Below are 19,468 nucleotides of genomic sequence, written 5' to 3' on the forward strand. Positions count from 1 at the left end.
TATGATGTTCTTTTCTAGACTATGAGAATGAGTTAAATAGTAAAACTGTTCCAAATCTTTAAATAGGAAAAAAAAATTAAGCAATGAAAAATTTTAATGTATAAATCTTGATCCTAGTATGAGGAAGAAAGGATAATGGTGAGATCTCAGTTAAGACAAATCATAGTACTAGTAATGCAGGGACTTAGTATATGTTTACTGAATGACTATTAAATTAAATAAGATAATTATGTAAAATGCTCAGCAAAGCCTAAAAACTGTTTAAGATTGTCAGCTATTTGAGTTTCTGCAATACAAGAACCCAAGACAACACTGAAGAACTTATGAAAAATACTAACCATCCCCAAAGAAAGAACTGAAGTTTTCTGAATATAGTGTAAAGCATATTTTTTTTACAATCTTATTTTTCTTGAGGTTTCATTTTGGGGTGGGGGGAATCTATGTTTTCTTTCACAACACGACTATGAAGGAAATGGTTTTTATAACTACACATGTATAACCTATTTCAATTAGCTTGCCTTCTCAGTGGGGAAGAATTTGGAATCCAAAGTTTAAAAATGAATGTTAAAAATTGTTTTTTACATGTAACTGAGAGGGGAGGCTAGGTGGCTAAAGTGGATAAAGCATCAGCCCTGGAGTCAGGAGTACCTGGGTTCAAATCCGGTCTCAGATACTTAATAATTGACTAGCTGTGTGGCCTTGGGCAAGCCACTTAACCCCATTGCCTTGCAAAAAAATAAAAAAAAATACATGTAACTGAGGACAAATAAATTCAAAAGCAAAAAAAGAAACACTTAAAAACAAAATAAAATGTCAGCTATTATCCTCAGGAGGAAAAAGTACACTAAGCATTCCAGTATCATTTCCAAGAAAATGCCAAATGGGATCATGGAGGGCCAAACACAACTGAAACAACTCAATAATAACAAAATTATTGTCCTTTTTTTAGATTCCTCAGAGAAGCACAGTTTTATGCAGACAGGAATTCTGGAGGAGGTAACTGCTTCCTATTTGTGTGCATGACATATATTAAGGAGAATTTGTTTTTATGATTGGGAAAGAAGACATCAGCAACTACTATTCCATTAGGGTACAGTAACAATTTTACTGGAATGAACATGATCTTTTTTTTTTTTGACCTTTGATCTCTTTGACATAGGAAATTCCAAGATAAAATAAACTCCTTCTGCCAATGCAGGTCTGAATTTAATTTTTCAAAAAATAACCAGATGATTTTTGTTATAAACATTAGTAAAAACAGGAAAAACAGACCTTTCCTTAACATGGTAAAGAGTATTTCCTCTAAAACCAAGAGTCGGTATTATTTGTAGGAAAGAACTCTTTCCACTAATATCAGGAAAAAGCAAGGGCATCCATTATGACTATTTGATATAGTGCCAGAAATACTGATAATAGGAATAAGATGACAAAAAGAAACTGAATCATTTTGAAATAAAATTATCAAAACATTTTTAAAAGAAGCTTCTGGATCAGGCTAACTTGCTCTAGAGTATCCAAAATAATCTTAGACCCAAGGACTCTTCAAACACAATTTGGCCCCAAAGGTCTTTCAAGAAGACAATGAACTAAAGTTACATTGACCCTTATATCATCATTATAGAGTCTGCATGGTAACAGAGATAGTTCCGGACTAGGGACCCTGACACTTGAGTTCAAAACTAGCCTCTGATACTTGTAGCTTTGTGACCCTGGCAGTTAACCACTGTGAGCCTGGGGCAATCCCTAAATTTCAGCTTAGAAATCACAAATGAGTTAAGTTCAGCACTAATGAAGAGAGTTTTCACACAGAAATACTGATGATCTTTTATTTTAGATCTCTAAGTCAGCAATAATGAAATAGCAAGTATGTTTGGCTTATGTCCATGGCAAATAACTATGGCTGAGACAAAAATCTCCTGACCGTCTCAGAGGCATTCACATATTAAGTACCACTATCTGAATTGATAGCAACCATTCCGACTACTAAAGTATAGTCTGCAGTGATTACCTGGTTCCATGAGCTATTTAATTCACATAAAAATGGCCTCTTCTCCACTGATGATCAAGTGAGAGGGTAGAGATATTTTCGGACTCTACTCCCCTGTCCAGTAAGGGGTTCAGTCAACCCTAGATAGACCCAAATGCCTTGATCGTCAGGCCTAAATTAGGGCTTGATCAGCCACACCTCAGGCCAAGGGAGTTCTAGTAACTCCTACTCTGGAGGTATGGGGTTGGCATGTGGCTGATCCATAAAAAATGAGAGTGATGAAGAAGTTAAAAAAAAAGGTCAACCTAATACTTACCATAGAACAGGAATGCTTTGGTCAGATGGTGATGCTGGTAGCTCCGGTTGATAGTAAAAAAACAAGTGTCTGCTCCACAGTGACCCAACCTCCCCGTCTCCCCTGTTAGTGGGGACCACCAGAGCATGATGGGATAGTTGTCTGCTTTGGATTGCTTCCTTTTACTATGGTACAATCCTTTCTTAAGAAATGGATGAAGATGTTTGGTGGCTTCTTCAGGCTTTTGTTTCCCATTTTTCAGGTTGGAGTTTTCTATCTTCAGTCTTTCAAATTTACCAAGCTCACTGACCACCTGGAAAATAAAAGTAGAAGCTGGAATTTGCATGGTGATTCACGGTTTACAAAGTACTGTGAATATATTAATAATTATTACAGTCTTAACCATAAGTCTGTGAGGCAGGCATTACAAAAAAAACACTTTCCCCATTAAATTAAGGTAGCAGTCTTCAAAGGTCAATTTGTCCAAAGTCATTCAACAATTAGGGTGAGGGGCAAAAGGTAAAAGTTGACTCTGAGGGGCAGTTAGGTGTTGCAGTGGATAGAGTACCTGCCCTGGAGTCAGGAGTACCTGAGTTCAAATCCAGCCTTAGATACTTACTCAGCTGTGTGAACTTGGGCAAGTCACTTAACCCCACTGCCTTGCAAAAACCAAAAAAAAAAAAAAAAGAGTTGACCCGGGTCTTCATGTCTCCAAGTCCAATCCTCTTTGCTCAACATTAAGCTGCCTCCCAAGGACAAAAAAAGTGCATTGTTGTCTGCAGGATCACTGAGTTAACACCCAAAGGGCAACAAAAATGTGCATACCCTTCGACCCAGCAATACCACTACTGGGTCTATATCCTGAAGAGATGATGAAAAAGGGTAAAAAATCATTTGAACAAAAATATGTATAGCAGCCCTGTTTGTGGTGGCAAAGAATGGAAATCAAGTAAATGTCCTTCAATTGGGGAATGGCTTAGCAAACTGTGGTATATGTATGTCATAGAACGCTGTTGGTCTATAAGAAACTAGGAGGGATGGGATTTCAGGGAAGCCTGGAGGGATTTGCACGTGAGCAGAACCAGAAAAACATAGTACACCCTAACAGCAACATGGGGGTGATGATCAACCTTGAAGGACTTGCTCATTCCATCAGTGCAATAATCGGGAACAATTTTGAGCTGTCTGCAAAGGAGAGTACCATCTGTATCTAGAAAAGGAGCTGTGGAGTTTGAACAAAGTTCAAGGACTATTCCCTTTAATTTAGGAAAAAAAACAGATATCTTATTGTCTTGTCTCTTCTTTAAGGATATGATTTCTCTCTCATCACTCAATTTGGATCAAGGTACAACATGGAAACAAAGTAAAGACTGACAGATTGCTTTCTGTGGGGGATGGGGGGAGGGAAGTAAGATTGGAGGGAAAATTGTAAAACTCAAATAATATCTTTAATAAAAATAAATTAAAAAAAAAAAGGATCACTGAGTTAACACCCAACAGTCTTGGCAACCTTTCCATTTGAACACTGGTCAAAAAGAATGAGGGCCCATTTTTTTTCTCCCTTTATTTCGTTCTCATAGTATACACCTTCCTCCTTTTTCTCCATCATAGATAGGGGAGCATAGAGAATTACAAAACCTAACTTGGAAATGGTCTTGGAGGCCCTGGAAGCCTGCCCTCCCCAGTGACCTGGAGGAAAGCACTCTAGGTTCTTTCATTTCAGGATGAGGATGTCAGACAGAGAGAAGAGATGATGCTCTATTTTCCCTCTGCTTCTCTGGTTGGTTTAAACCCCATGATGGCCCTGCACTTTTGGTGCATACCCACCCACACTCTGCAAGTTCCTTTTGTAGGTTATCTTGTCTTCCCCCATCAGATGGTATGCTCCTTAAGGGCAAGAGTGTCTTTTAGAACATAGAAGCATAATAAATATCAATTGAATTGAACTAAACTTTAGAGGTCAGTTTCTAGTCCAATCTTCTCCTTTAGAGAAGGGGAAACCAAGATTCAGGAAAGTTCTGTTACTGGCCCAAAGTAACTCAGTTTTTTTGACCCCAGGGCCTTGATAAGTAGTATGTAGCTTACAAACACTTGAGGATGACTCCTTGATTAAGCAGCAGAGTGAGGAGAAAAAGGATATAGGCATATGCTGCTCATCTTAGATCTACTTTCTGGTATGCTGAACCTCTGGTAAGAGATGAAGGAGCTTCTCCTTCCCCTTAGTTAGAACTGCTCCTGTCCTCCATGTCACCTCCCATTTGGGGTGAATGCAGATGCTCCAAGGCCATTTGCTCCTTCCACACCTTTCTCACTAGCTTTGTAGTCAGGAGGCCCAGAGTTCAAATCCAGCCTCAGACACTTGACTTTTACTGGCTGTGTGATCTTGGACAAGTCATTTACCCCAAACTGTCTCACATCCAGGACCATGTCCAGTCAGCCTGATTCATGTCAGGCCACTGGACCCAGATGACTCTGAAGGAGAACGTGAGACTGGTAACTTAGCACAGCCTCCCTCTACTAAAATCCAATTCATATGTCACGGCATCACCTCCCCAATGTGGTGGCCTTCTTTGAAAATGAAGGACAGTGCGGCTAGGTGGTGCAGTGGATAAAGCACTGGCTCTGGAGTCAGGAGTACCTGGGTTCAAATCCAGTCTCAAACACTTAATAATTACCTAGCTGTGTGGCCTTGGGCAAGCCACTTAACCCTATTTGCCTTGCAAAAACCTAAGGAAAAAAAAAGTACAAACATGCTGCTAATCCTGTTCCTACCAGAAATAAGGGAGGGGGCCATGGTCAGTCAGTTGGTGGAGTTATGATCTTATTCAACCAATCTGGAGAGCAATTTGGAATGAGGCACAAAATGCTATAAAATTGTGTATATCCTTCAACCCAGTAATACCACTAAATATATGAAAATATTTATAGCAATTCTTCTTGTGGTGGCAAAAAACTGAAAATCAAGGGGATGCCCATCAGGTGGGGGATAGACTGAACAAGCTATAGTATGTAATTGTGGTGCTAAACTATTGTCCTTTAGGGATGAGCAAGATGGTTTCAGAAAAAACTGGGAAAGACTGGGCATCTGGCTGGGATGGCTTTGGCTTTAGTTGGGGATGCCCCCTGCTGGGGGACTAGAGAACAGTGAGGGTGTTTGAGGAGAGCAAGGGTGATTGATCAGATCACACCCCCCTATATGGGAATCAGTGTTCTCATCTCTAAAATGAAGGAACTGGCCTAGAAGACCTCCCAACAGTCTCTTCTAAATATGTTTCCTGCCAACCTTCTGAAACAGTCAGGGCAAGGACTAGGATCAGAAATATTTCAACTAAAAAAGACAGAGTCCAGAGAAACTAAGGACTTGCTCAAAACCACAGACAGGCAGAACCTACAAGGAAATTTGCTGATTCTGAAATCAGAAAGACCAGCGTTCCCATCCAGTCTCAAATCCTCCCTAGTAAGCAGTGTGACCCTGGACACAGCACTTCATCTCTGTCTACTTCAGTTTCCTCATGTGTGAAATAGGAATAATAATATCACCCACCTCTCAATCATAAATATTTATAAGCACACCTAGTAGGCACCTAATAAATCCATCCTTCCTTCTAGCCTTCCTTTTTTGCCACTCTATCAAAATTTCCCAAACTCTGTTCTTCACAAACCTTTTTTAACTATGTTACGTGAAGAATGTCTTTAAGAGAAAATGATGAAGCTAGCCATTTTCCCCTTCCATAATAACTATAAAATGACAAGTTTTGAGCCATTGGGTGGAATGATAGTGCTCTCCATGTGTCTCTGCTGCCACCCTGAACCTAGTATACAGGAGGCTCCATTTCCCCACTTCTGGAATGCAGCCTTTCCTCACCTCAGTCTGCTGGAATCCTTGGCTTCCTCAGGACTCAGCCCAAGCATTGCCTTCTACACAAACCCTTTCCTGATAAGCCCATTGCTGCTGTTAGTGTTCTCCCTCCCTAGAATCTATTGTCTTCATGTTGTCTATGTTCTATTATCCTCATTACATGTCTGCGAACATTGATTATGGACTTACTATGGGTCAAGTCCTGGGGATACAAAGAAAGAGAAAGAGAGTTCTTGCCCTCAAAGAGTTCTATGAGAATGTATCTCCAGGGCTTAGCCTATAGTGAGCCAGTCAATTGACTTAAGTTCTTGCCATGTGTCAGACAATGGGCTTAGATAAATGCTAGCTCTTTTTTAAAGTTTTGCCCAAAATTTCATAATTATTCCTTTATCAAAGAAGTCACTCATGTCTCAGTATTCTTTGCTCTAGCCTTTTTAGATTCTTTTGACATAATGCAAGCCCAAAAGAATTCCTGAGCTACAACACATTGACCCAATGGAGCCAGCTAGATGGAGTATTCTCAAAAAGCTGAGGTCACTGGACTTCAGGCCCAGGGCCTGGCCCCCTTCCTGGAAAGATCACTTCTAAGAACATCTCGTGGGATGACTCTGAAACCAAGAGAGGGAAGGAAGCAGCCTCACCAGTGAGAGTGGACATCATGTTCTTGGTTTATTTCCTTTTAAAAACTGTAATGGGCATTTGTGAGCCCTGAAATCAGACTTAAAATCCAATTAAAATCCAATTAAATCACTGATGTTGAAAGGCCCAGAACAGGAATAAAAAGGAACTACCAGTGGGGCAGCTTTGGCTTTCTTTATATCCCCAGGGTTTAGCTCAGGGACTGGTGTAGGTGCTTCATAAATACTGACCAACTGGCTGACCTACTTTTCCAAACTCATGGCCCAAATCTTCCCTTCTCCACTGTTATCCAGTCAAAACAGCCAGCCATCTCCTACTTTTAGACCTCTGCACAGGCTTCTTTCTCCTCTTGCCTAGAGGGCACTCTCCTCTTCACATCTACCTCTTAGAGCTGCTGCCTTTTTTGAAGACTTAAGAACTATCAATACTGTCACAGTGAAAGACTCCACAACTGTGATCAATACAATGAAGCATCACAGCTCCAAAGAACTCCTGATGAAAGATGCTGCCCACCTCCAGATACAAAACAGACAAATTCACAGGGCAGACAGAAATGGATTGGTTTTCTTTTTCCCCCCCAGAACATAGCTCATATAGAAATCTGTTTTACATGACTTTACAGAGATAATGGCTATCATATTTCTTGAATTTTCAATGGAAAATTTAGAACTGAAAAATAATACTTTAAAAATGTATAATACAAAAAAGAAGCCTGAAGCATCCCAACCTATCTTATGCTTTTTCTCACTCCTTTATATTTCACCCCTTTAAATTTTTTCTTTTGATATTTAGTCTGAATATGCTTAATCTGATATTTATTCTGAATATGCTTGATTCTTCCATGATAAGTTCAATGAGAGTAAAAATTGTTTCACTTATATACAGTTCTCTGTGTGTGTGTGTGTGTGTGTCTCTGTTCTCTCTGTCTGTCTATCTGTTTCTGTCTCTGTGTCTCTCTGTGTCTCTCTCTCTACCTCCCTCACTCCTTCCCTGCTTCTCTCTTGAAAATAAATTCATCACTATTGTTCTATTAGAAACCAAGAGCGATGGGAATTCAGGGAAGCCTGGAGGGATCTGCATGAACTGATGCTGAACAAAATGAGCAGAACCAGAAAAAAAACACTGTACCCCCTTAACAGCAGCATGGGGGAGATGATCAACCTTAATAGACTCGCTCATTCCATCAGTGCAACAATCAGGAACAATTTGGGGCTCTCTGATATGGAGAATACCATCTGTATCCAGAGAAACAACTGTGGAGTTTGAACAAAGACCCAGGACTATTGCCTTTAATTTAGAGAAAAAAAAACTGATATTGTCTGATCGTGCTATCTCTTATACTTTATTTTTCTTCCTTAAGGATAAGATTTCTTTCTCATCACATTCAATTTGGATCAATGTATACCATGGAAACAAAGTAAAGACTAACAGAATGCCTTCTGTGGGAGATGGGGGGAGGGAAGCAAGATTAGGGGAAAAATTATAAAACTCAAAATAAATAAAATCTTTAAAAGAAAAGAAATAAATAAATTCATTATTTTTCGACCAATCATTTTTTTGCTTTGGTTTTGCAAGACAATGGGATTAAGTGACTTGCCCAAGGTCACACAGCTAGGTAATTATTAAGTGTCTGAGGCCAGATGTGAATTCAGGACCTCCTGACTTGAGGGCTGGTGTTCTATTCACTGCACCACCTAACTGCCCCTAAGCATTCAATTTTTTTTTTAAAATTTGACTTCTGAATTCTCTCTCCCAAACCCCTCTCCTACCCATTGAGAAAGCAAGAAATGTGTTAACAATTATTCATGTGCAATCATGCAAAATAAATTCCCATACTTGCTATGTTGAAAAAAAAGGCCAAAAAATAAAGAAAGTAAAAAATTATGTTTCCTCTGCATGCAGACTCCATCAGTTGTCTCTCTGGAAGTAGATAACAATTTTCATGGAGGCGTCTGGAATTGTCTTGGATCACTGTTTTGCTGAAAATAGCTAAGTCATCCACAGTTAATCACTATACCGTATTGCTGTTATTGTGTGCAATATTCTCCTAGCTCACTTCACATTGCATCAGTTCATATAAGTCTTCATAGGTTTCCTGAAACCATGATGCTTGTCCTTTCTTATAGCATAATAGTATTGCATCACAATCATATTCCACAACTGGCTGGGCCATTTCCCAACTGATTAAACAGCACTCTCCACGAGCTCATAGAGGAGTAAAATGAAAATACCATCATGACAAATATTTCAAAAATGTGTTCTTGTGTGGATAATCCCTCCTCTTTTAAGGATATCCCACATACCCACACTTTTCCTATTAGTCTTTAAGGTTGCTTCATCTGAACAATTCATCACCTGGGGCCAAAGCAGAGGAGGGAGAAGACTGGTGCTCAGGCCACTGACAAGAGATCCAACACTGGGACAGATTCATAGAGCTCAGGGTCACCCCCACACCATCCTGAAGCACTGGAGGAAGAGTTTCATGCAGAATGGCTATCTCAGACTGCTAACCTTCAATCAGTGGCCCATGAATTTCAAATGTGTCAATGTAATAGAAGAGAAGGGCCAGAGTCCTAGAGTTGAATGTAATGAAGTACCACATCCAAAGCCAGGTTCAACCTGATCTTTCAGGGTCTCAGGACATCACACATAGTTCTGACCTGGGTCTGATGCAAACTAGCTGGAAGATGGAGTAAAATGAGACCCTCATTGGTTATTCATTACTTAGTCACTGGAAAAGACTGTTCATAACTGTGGGCAATGAAGACACCCTGAAATGGAGAGGGCTCCCCTTCCTCAGGAGTTGCCCCTCACAGTCCTCCAGCCAAACATCAGTATGTGCTTGAGCTTCAGGTTGCTGCTGTTTTCTACTCTGTACATCAGCCAGTCTTCAACAGCCCTGACCTCTAGTCCCTGAAGCAGGTAGGTCTCCAGGATGGTTTCAATACTCTTTATGAAAACTAGTTGGACTTGGATAGGGATCAGAGATTAGGATATTGCTCCCACTACAACTGTTCTACACAGCACAGATTTTAAGAGCTAAATAACAATATAATAGCAACAGGCAACCTTTTTATATGCATTCTATCGGTAGTATCTTGGAGGACATAGAAGGAAAGATCTCTAAATCAAATACTGAATTATACCATATACATGCATTGTATTACTGGTATTTGATGATAAACTACTGAAGGGTCAAAATAGGTGCTTTATTTTTAACTCTTCCTATCCCTCAGCATCTAACAGAAGGGCTTGCACAGATTAGGGTGCACGGAGGGGAGCAACAAGAACTATGGCTGGATTGGTGCCATCATATATGGCAAAGGAACTTGAAGCTGACTCAGCAGGCAATGGGGGTTTTGGAGGACTTTTGAGCAAGAGAGGATTCTGAACATATGGATGAAGAGGAAGAGGGTGTAGGTGGGGTTGCCTCATCATCACTTTTTTAATGCTTACTAAGAGAAGCTTGGAGTACTCAGTTTGGGGTTGGAATCAGAGTATGAGGGATATCTGCAAGATGACAGGAGCAGGGGCAGCTAGGCAGCACAGTGAATACAGCATCGGTCCTAGAGTCAGGAGGTCCTGAGTTCAGATCCTGCCTCAAACACTTACTAATAACCTAGCTGTGTGACCTTGGAAAAATCACTTAACCCCATTACCTTGCAAAAAAAAAAGATGACAGGAGCACAGCTTTAGGGCTGGCAGGGACCTTGGGTCACACAGCCCTCATTTCAGAAATGAGGAAACTGAGGCTGGAGGCAGTGACATGTCTTGCCCACAGTCTCATCAACAGCAAATGAGACATAAAAGTTCTCTGCCCTCAAATCCAAGGCTTTTTCCAACATGAAACACATAGTTTATCCATTCTGGTAAAGTCTTTGGTTCCATGGCTAAGTTCTAGTAATTTATATGAAATAATTCTAAAAATAGTTCATATGGCTGGATTGGCTCTAAAGTTCTAAGACATCAAGGTTCTCTGAGGAGCTAGTCTAACAATGCATACAATTAACATTAATTAGCTCTCTTACTGTTTTTCCAAATACGGTGCCTGCCTCTGCCATCTTCTGGAGTAAAGGGCTGCCAGAAGGCCAGCCACACTTGGGTGGGGAGGACTCCAAAGGGAAAGGGGAATGGGCTTATGTACCTGTCTATCCTCAGGGTGGTCCTAAATTCAGGTTTTGCTTCATTTTTTCCCAGATGTACTTAAAGAACCTTGATATAATTACTATAAACTGAAGATGACAAGATTCATTGTCTGCCCTTTCCTTGCATCAGATTCCTAAAGCACAAATTAAATTCATTTAAGTACCAAGATGTGCACCAGAGACTGAGATAAGACACAGTTCCTTGTCCCTCCATTCTCCACCCCTACCCCATCTAACAGAAGAAACATACACACAACACCTACAAGTGGTAAGAAGCTTGGTACAGTGGATAAAAAGCTGGCCTCAGAGTAAAGAAGAGTTGGGTTAAAGTTTCACCTGTATCATGTACTATTTGCTATGACCCTGGGCAAATCACTTAACCACTCAGTGCCCCAGGCCACCCAGAGAAGATACAAATCACACCTCTGGAGATAAATATCAACTCAAGGTCATAAACAAAGAAATATGAAGGAAGAGCTGTGAGAGGGCTCATTTTAAAATTTAGGGAAAGTTTTTAGCAAAGATGCCAGAATCCATCTGATCTACATACCTGGAATGAAATGAGGAGAAAGGAGGCTACTGTGATGCACAGGCAGGATGCCCAGAGCTTCTTCCTTCGGACTCTTGCCATGCTGCACGGCCTGCGAAGGGAAATGTAGGCCGAGACGTCTTACCAGGTGCTCTCTCTGCAGTCCATGTCCTGATCCAGCCTCCTCAGAGGGGACCATCTGGAAGCCAATTCCCTCCACTGCCATTCTGGCTGGGAGCTGGTCTCCATGAAGGACTAAACTTTGGTATGCTAAATGGGGCTGGATCCACATCTGGTCTTTTATTCAGCAATACCCCAGCAGATTGCACCTGGAAAGAAAAGGGACCAGAAGCAAACAATTAATAGGGAGAAGAGGATGCTTGACAAAGCCAAGCATATGGGGTTCACAGGGAAGAGACAAAGGCTCATGGTCCCCTCCCCTCTCCATGAAGATGACTCTTAGGTGAAAGCTCTCCAAGGCTTGGAAAGGCTAAATAGACAGCACCACCACCACATCTCATCTCCCCCCTCCCCCCCACACTCCAGCTAGACAAGAATCCAAGTTGGCTTCAAGAAAAATGTCTTTGGTGAGAATTGTTCAACACTGGACTTGTTTGTAGACTTTCATCTGCTCAAGATTGTATGAGTGTCCACAGGCTTAAATGAGTCAGGATGGACTGAGTGCTCTCCAGAGGGCCCAAAACTGTTCCAGGTGAATCTGGTCCCAATGCAGCTCACAGTCCATCAGGGCTGAACACACTCCAAAGTTCCCCAGATAGGTCTCCAATTACAGGTGCAAGAATATTAAATTCCCCTTCCCACAAACCCAGCCCCTTTCTGGTACACATTTAAATTTGTTTTTGAATTGGTGCAAAATGGATAGAGCACCAGCCCTGGAGACAGGAGGACTTGAGTTCAAATCCAGCTTCAGACACTTAATATTTACCTAGCTGTGTGACCCTGGGCAAGTCACTTAACCCACTGCCATAAATAAAATTTTTAAAAAATTCAAACCACTCTATGGTTTAGTTAGTAGCCTTTGATGCTACTGTGACCAAAAAGATTTTACTATCTGGGGGCCGACCTTCTGGTTTGGAAAATTAAAAAAAAATCAAAGGCAGTATGGCAACATAGGAACCTACTGAGTCAGGTCAACATAGATTCAGTCTTAGAAGGCAGCCTTGGGCCCAGAGAGGAAATATATACAAATAATTGAGCACAAAATGGATATGTGTCAAAAGATAAGATCTGAGTCCTGAACTTCCAGCATCCAGTTAATGAACATAGGTCTTCCTGACTCCAAGACACCATGCAACATGTTACCTTTCCAAAATAATAGTAAATGTAAATACTACTGCTCTTCTAAGAAAAGGGGGTGGAATAATCAAAGGAGGAAAGGACTACTGGGCAACAATGGAACTGAACTGGAAGCAAAAACTGGTGTCCTCAAAGGTCTAACCAACAAAATTTCACAAATATAACTGCTGGGAGGTTAATCTATAGTTCTTATTGATCTGTTCAAGAGTAGAACATAATGCCCTCCAACACAATGTCCTTGAAGGTAAAAATTAAGTCTTTCCATTCAATGTTAGGATCGGCAATTAGGTACCTAAGCTAGTAAGGACTGCTAGGTGGCACAGAGGATAGAGCATGTGACCTTGGAGTCAGGAGGATAGGATTTTGCATCTGATACTAGACACTTAACCAGCTGTGTGACCTTGGGCAAGTCACCTAACCCTGAATGCCTCGCATCCAGGGCTATATCCAGTGGTCCTGATTCATATTAGGTCACTGACAGCTCTGGAGGAGAAAGACTGATGACATTGCACAACACTCCCTCACTCAAATCCAATTCATATGCTTGTCATGGAATCACCTCCTTGATGTCATGGCCTTCTTAGAGAACAAAGGACAAAGGTCTTCATCACCTTTCACCTAAAAAAGGCAGGGGATCACAACACCAAAAATAGGAGCAGGTAGTTTTCAAAGGGAGATATCTAAGCAATCAATGGCAAGATGAAAAAATACTCCAAATTATAGAGAAATGAAAAATTACATAATTCAGGGTGGCAAAGATGATTTTTTTTTTTATAACTAAGAATTGTTGCTGTGGATAGAGCACCAGCCCTGGAGTCAGTAAGACCTGGGTTTAAATATGGTTTCAGATACTTGTCATTTATTAGCTATATGACCTTAGGTTAAGTCACTTAACCCCAACTGCCTCACACTTGGGGCATTTCCAATTGTCCTCACTCATATCTGACCATTGGACCCAGATGGTCCCATACCCTCTCACTCAAATTCAATTTACTTGCTTGTTATGGCATCATCTTCCTGATGTCATAGTCTTCTTGGAGAACCAAAGACAAACATCATATCATCCTACTATTGTACTGTTTGTGGAGCTCTGAATTAGTTCAGCCATTTCAAAAAGCAATCTGGAACCACATTTTTCTACTGAGCATTCCCTCTGACCCAGTGATATCATTAATAGAACTACCCCAAAGAGATGGGAGGAAAACACCACCCTTACGTACAATATCTGGAGTAACTTTTCATTGTATCCCTGACTCAACTGAGGGAGAAATGGAATGTGGCAATAAATCAAGAGCAGACTTGAACCCTAATCTCCCTAAATCCATTATACCTCCTCTAGGAAACAGCCTGAAATCTTGGGGAACCTCAATGTAAGTCAAGTGAAAAGAAGCCCAAGTCACAAAAGAAAAACATTTATCAACTTTTCAATTTCACCTAAGGCTGGTCTTGTGGCCAGTCCGAAGACAGTGTGAGAGGCTGAGGCTCCTCAAGGTGGCACAAAGGTACTGCCCAAGAAGCACTAACATATAGTGTCTATGGACACTGCCAAAACAAGTGACCTCCATCAACACCAGACAGGCACTTCATACAGCCCTCTGGGATAAAGTAGATTTGAGTGGAACTGTTGCAATGCTCTCTGGGAGGTCTGAAGCAGCTAATCTGGATTCCAGTAGCTTGATGAACAGAACAGCAAGGTGGCACAGTGGAAGAAGCAGCAGGCCTGGAAGTTGAGACTCCTCTTCAAAGATTCAGGTCTGGCCTCAGACACTAGCTGTGTGACCCTGACTTGTTTGCCTGTTCTTTCATCAGCAAAATGAGCTAGAGAAGGAAATGCAAACCTCCTAGACTTTCCTCTCTGATCTTAAGTCTCAAGGACAAGATGACCTTAAAGGTCCTTTCCAGTTCTAAATCCTACCATCCCAAGAGAAATAGGATGCCTACATATAAGGGAAAGGAGGAAGCACTTTCTCCTCAAAAGCTGAAGGTAGACCATTGCTTATGCAATGTCAATCCAACCAGTCAGTATTCATCACTGCTTTTGAATGCAGTCATCTCAGAAAAAAAAAAAAGGAAATTCTGGTGATATGGGGAGGGGACAGGGACATAACTGAGTGAGGCACAATATCTAGAAACAGAGGACCCTTCTGGTGGTTAGACTTCCTTTGTCACACCAAATAGTTCCTCATGCTGGTTCCCCTCAAACCCAAGCCTGAAGAGTATGTGATGACCCTTTCCTTCCCCTTCTCGGCATCCAGCCTTCCAGCCAATTCAGTCTTTGGGTCATTCACATTCCCCAAGCAAACTCACTCACATATCTTCCTTAAATCTCATTCATTGGTTTTGGAAAACTACCAAATGAAGGGAAGGGGCTTTAGAGACCATTAAGTGCCAATCTCATCCATTTACAACTAGAAACTCAAGTCCGTTTCAGTATGGCAATTCATTTTCTCAGCCCATAATCCTCTTCAATTTATACTCCTGGGGCAAGGAAAAAGATGCTAAATACTGCCTAAGTCCCCACTTCTCTTCTCCCCTACCAGTAAGGCTTGCCTGGGAAAATCCTTCATCAGAACTGTCTTGCCTGGAGGGCCCCACCCCCCCACCCCCATTATACACAATACGAAAAGAATGCTCTCAGGCAGTGAGTGGACTTCCCACTGATGCTGAGGCTGGTCCTGCCCTGGCCCTAGCTTTACTTCCAGTTTATGAATCTCCCCCCGCCCCACACAATCCTTCGAATAGTACAGGAAATGGCTTTCAAGTCTTCCCAAGCCAGTTTTGCAAGGCCTCAGCCAGCAATCCTTAGAGCTTTCCCTGGTGCTTATGGGGTAACCTTTTGGCAAAGTTCGCTCCCTCCAGTGAGGATTTCTGAACTTAAAAGGCAGCAGCTTCCAACAAGTTAGAAGGGCTTTGGGAGCTCAAAGTCAAATGGTGCAAGAAGCTGCTTTAATGCGACATCAGGCCAGAGTGGGCCAGAAGGGGGCCCATGAGCATCACAGAATTTCCCATAACTTACTGAATAAATGAACCTCAGAGTTCAAGCTAATGATTGGGCCTGAGATATCACTAATATCAGATTAGTGCAGGTCAGCACCTTTTCTGCAGCAGACCCAAGTGTCAGAGGCAGGTTGAAAGGCAGGCTCTTCCCGATTCCAAGGGAGGGAAGGCTTGGTACATACACACACATATATTAAGCACTTACAAATAAATGCTTCACTTCCAGGCCAGCTCTCTTTATGCTGGAATGAGGCCAGGGGGCCTTCTAGTACCAAACCACAGAAACTCAAATAGAGAGCTGGAGGCCACCTGTTCTAGTCCATTACTTTTATAAATGAAGAAACTAAGGCTAAGGGAGGGTTAATGTCCCATTGGGAATAACCATTAGAAATATCTGACCCCAGGTCATCTGACTTCTGATTCTCTTAATCAAAGGGGGATACAAAAATGAAAGTCTCCTTGTCCCTCAGGGATCTGACATGCTACTAGAGAAGGGACTGCAAATGGGAAAGGATGGAATAAATACACAAAAACAGGCCTACATCACTCAATGAGTGGTCCTCCTTATTTTCTACCCTCAGAGGCTGCCATTTTAGCCAGTTTTCCTATTTCCTTAGACTCGGTTGAAATCTCTCTCCTTGTAAGATCCCTCAATTGGTATTGATTCTGCCCTCCTAGAAAAAGTGGGACAAATTTAACCCCTCTTTCATGGGACATCTTTTCAAAAATCCTTCAGAACCTTTTCTTTTCCAGGCTGAACCCCCACAGTTCCTTGAACTAATCTTTATGTGGCATGGTTTGGAGTCCTCTTGGCATCCTGCATGAAGTTCAGCATGTTAACATTGGACCCAGGGCTGTCAGTCCCATCAAATTCAGAGTGTCTATTATGGGTGCTGGTCACCAAGGATACAATCATGAACAAAATGGCAAATGGTTTCCACCTGTCCTGAAGGAAAATGCACTGTAATTACAGGGGCAGAAAATAGCTTCACAGGTAGGTTAGGAGAGCACAGACAATTGGGCAGGTTGTCTTTATCACCCCAGAAAGATGCCCCTGAATTCTGAAGGAAGCTAAGAAAGAAGGTGCAAAAGGAGGACTTTTTAGGAACAAGAGTGAAAAATGGGATGACCCAGGGAATTTGGGTTTTTTTTAAAATGTGCTATTGGTAAGATAGTCAAGCAAAATAAATATCAACAGGATTCCCAAAAGAGGTTTTATTCAGCAGCTCCTGTTTTTCCACTCAACTGAGAGGCTCCAGTACACCAGTCTTCTGAAGACACGACTGACCCACCTCCTGGGAACAGGTCACTGAGAGTCAAGTCCACTAAGGGAAAAAACATAAATTAATCTGGGAAGGTGCCATAGTGGAAGGACTTTAACCAACTAAATGAGAAACTTGCACCTAGTAGCCAATGGAGAATCCTGGGTAAGAAAGTGAAATGGTGGGAACTGTGCTAAGATCTTGGTGGCTATTGCCAGTCTAGGTAAAAAGTGAACTCAGATGCCCAGACAAATCTGGTGATTGTGAGAGAAGGGGAAGAACAGGAGAGACATTGGAGAGACAGAATCAATGAGATGAGAGTCACTGATTGGGCATGGGGAAGAGGAAGGGGAAAGGGACAACCAGTTTGACTAGAAGGATGATAGTGCCCTCCCCAGAAAGATAAATTTGGAAAATGAGTAGATTAGAGAAGATGAGTAGAAAAGTCCTTGAAGCAGTTGAAGAGGCAGCACTGGCACACAGGGGACTACTACTCCTTGAGTGATATTCAATATTTCTAATCACATTATATTTTTTGGCTGGAGACTCATACGTAGTTTGCAGTCTTTTCTAATGACATGCTCTCTCATTTTGGTCTTGTGTCATTAATTTAAAAAAAAACAACCTAACTGCAGGACTTTACATTAATCCCTATTAAATTCTGGGAGTTTTAATGTACAGTGAGTTAGACCCAGAATTGAACAAGGGAAAGAGAATGGGTTAGGTCACCTGGGGAAACTGCATGGTGTTTTTGAGAAGTATGAACTTGCTCCCTAATGCCTCAGCCCCTCTGCCAATGATGCTTCAGAGCTGTGAATCACAAACAGATCCCAAACTGCAAATAACCCAAAAGGCTGTAGGGAGACATAGTAAGGCCACAAATGGTCAAAAAAGAAAGCAGAAGCTAGTCACAGAAGAAGATCCGTGGCTAAGAGGTAACAGTCTAGCAGTTCAGTGGTAAAAGGACACAAAAAAGCACACATTCAGTTGTGCTCTGAAAGTAATCTGCGGAGAATTCACAGAACAGGTGAGAATATTTGGATCTGGTCATTTCAAATCAATAGATAAAACTGGAACTCTGCATTTATGGCAGTATAAGAGTTAACATCATCATAAATGTGTATACCCATACAAAACAAATTCCCATCTTGGTCACGACTAGACAGATAAATGGCTACATTTTTGGAAATATATATATATATATATATATATATATATATATATATATATATATATATATGTGGAAACACAGATAGACCTATATCTATTTTTATTCATTTATATGTCTCAATCTTTGCTCTGTGGTATAGGAGTTAATCTTCATAGCATCATTCATAGTTCAATTATCTTAGAGTTAGAAGGGACCTCTGACTATAACAGGACCAAATTTCTACCCATCATAGATTAGGATAGTTTTCATCTGAGAAGTGATGACATATGTCCAAAGAGTCAAGGGTTGAGCTTTCTGCCAGTCCTCTGACTACACTAAGGTGGCTTCCCTAAGGGCATAAAAAGAGGTACCCTGGAGCCAGAGCCCCTCCCCCTTGGCAACCTGGCTGATAAGGATGTCCCTAGGCCAGATGAGTAATCATGCCTAACATCAGTGTGATAGCATTCCAATGAAGTGTCTTTTCTATGACAGGTATGACAAAGTAAATCCCATTTGTTAACTTTTAATTGAATGATGTCTCATTTTGTTTCAGTGGCAAACCCTGTTGATATTTCTTCATTCTTAAAGAGGCCCAATGCTATCACAAGGATGATACCAGCCAGAGGCCCACTCAACACAGAAGCCACTCCTGCTGAACCAAAGCCAGTTTGAGGACATCAACCAGTAAATAAGAATTTATCGACTACATGAAGATGTTCTGAGAAGTTGGAGAACAGAAATGGGAAGCTGGGGGCCTAGAGGCTTCTGAATCTAACTTGGGGGGTTGGGGAAGTGGGATGGTGATCATGCTCCCACATCCCAGGTTTGTGCCTGTCAGATACAAATGAGGTAACATAGGTTAAAATGCTTTGGAAACTTTAATGAGCTATCTAAGTATCAATTATCTCCCAAGCAACAGGTTCCAAAGAGAATTTCTCATTTTTTTATCTTAAAGGTCACCTTTCTTTTTTGTCCGGACCTGGTTTTTCTCTATCTCCCAGGCTCTGTGAGACTGTAGTCTCTAAGCAGGTCCCCTTCTCCTGCTTGGGATCCCTTTACTCCTAGCCTGCTCCTCTTCTGCAACCTCCCCACATTTGTCCCTCCAAGTCTCTGAGCTTGGTGCTTCCACACTGGGTTCCCTGAATGACTGGGTGTCCCCATAGGAAACTAATCAGACCCACCTTATTGCCATGATGCTAGGCAGAGAACAGATATTTAAATTCTGTGCCTTTGTACAACAAACTGTTCAATTTTCTGCTTTAAGAGATGCTTTGTGAAAAGTAGACTA

At 41.5% G+C, this 19,468-nt stretch overlaps 1 protein-coding gene across 1 annotated transcript in view; it reads right to left on the reverse strand.

Moving 5' to 3' along the window:
• The window catches only part of LOC141517359 (GDP-fucose protein O-fucosyltransferase 3-like), a 35,800-nt gene that overhangs the window by 15,081 nt on the left and 1,251 nt on the right, over window positions 1–19,468 (reverse strand). The window contains exons 2-3 of the mRNA XM_074228307.1: window positions 11,476–11,783; window positions 2,304–2,595 (exon numbers count right to left, since the gene is read on the reverse strand). Coding sequence (XP_074084408.1) covers window positions 2,304–2,595; window positions 11,476–11,556 — 373 coding nt within the window. The 5' untranslated portion in view covers window positions 11,557–11,783. The remainder of the gene's footprint in view (window positions 1–2,303; window positions 2,596–11,475; window positions 11,784–19,468) is intronic.

This window comes from Macrotis lagotis, chromosome 3, assembly GCF_037893015.1.
Source record: "Macrotis lagotis isolate mMagLag1 chromosome 3, bilby.v1.9.chrom.fasta, whole genome shotgun sequence".
NCBI classification, from domain to species: domain Eukaryota; kingdom Metazoa; phylum Chordata; class Mammalia; order Peramelemorphia; family Peramelidae; genus Macrotis; species Macrotis lagotis.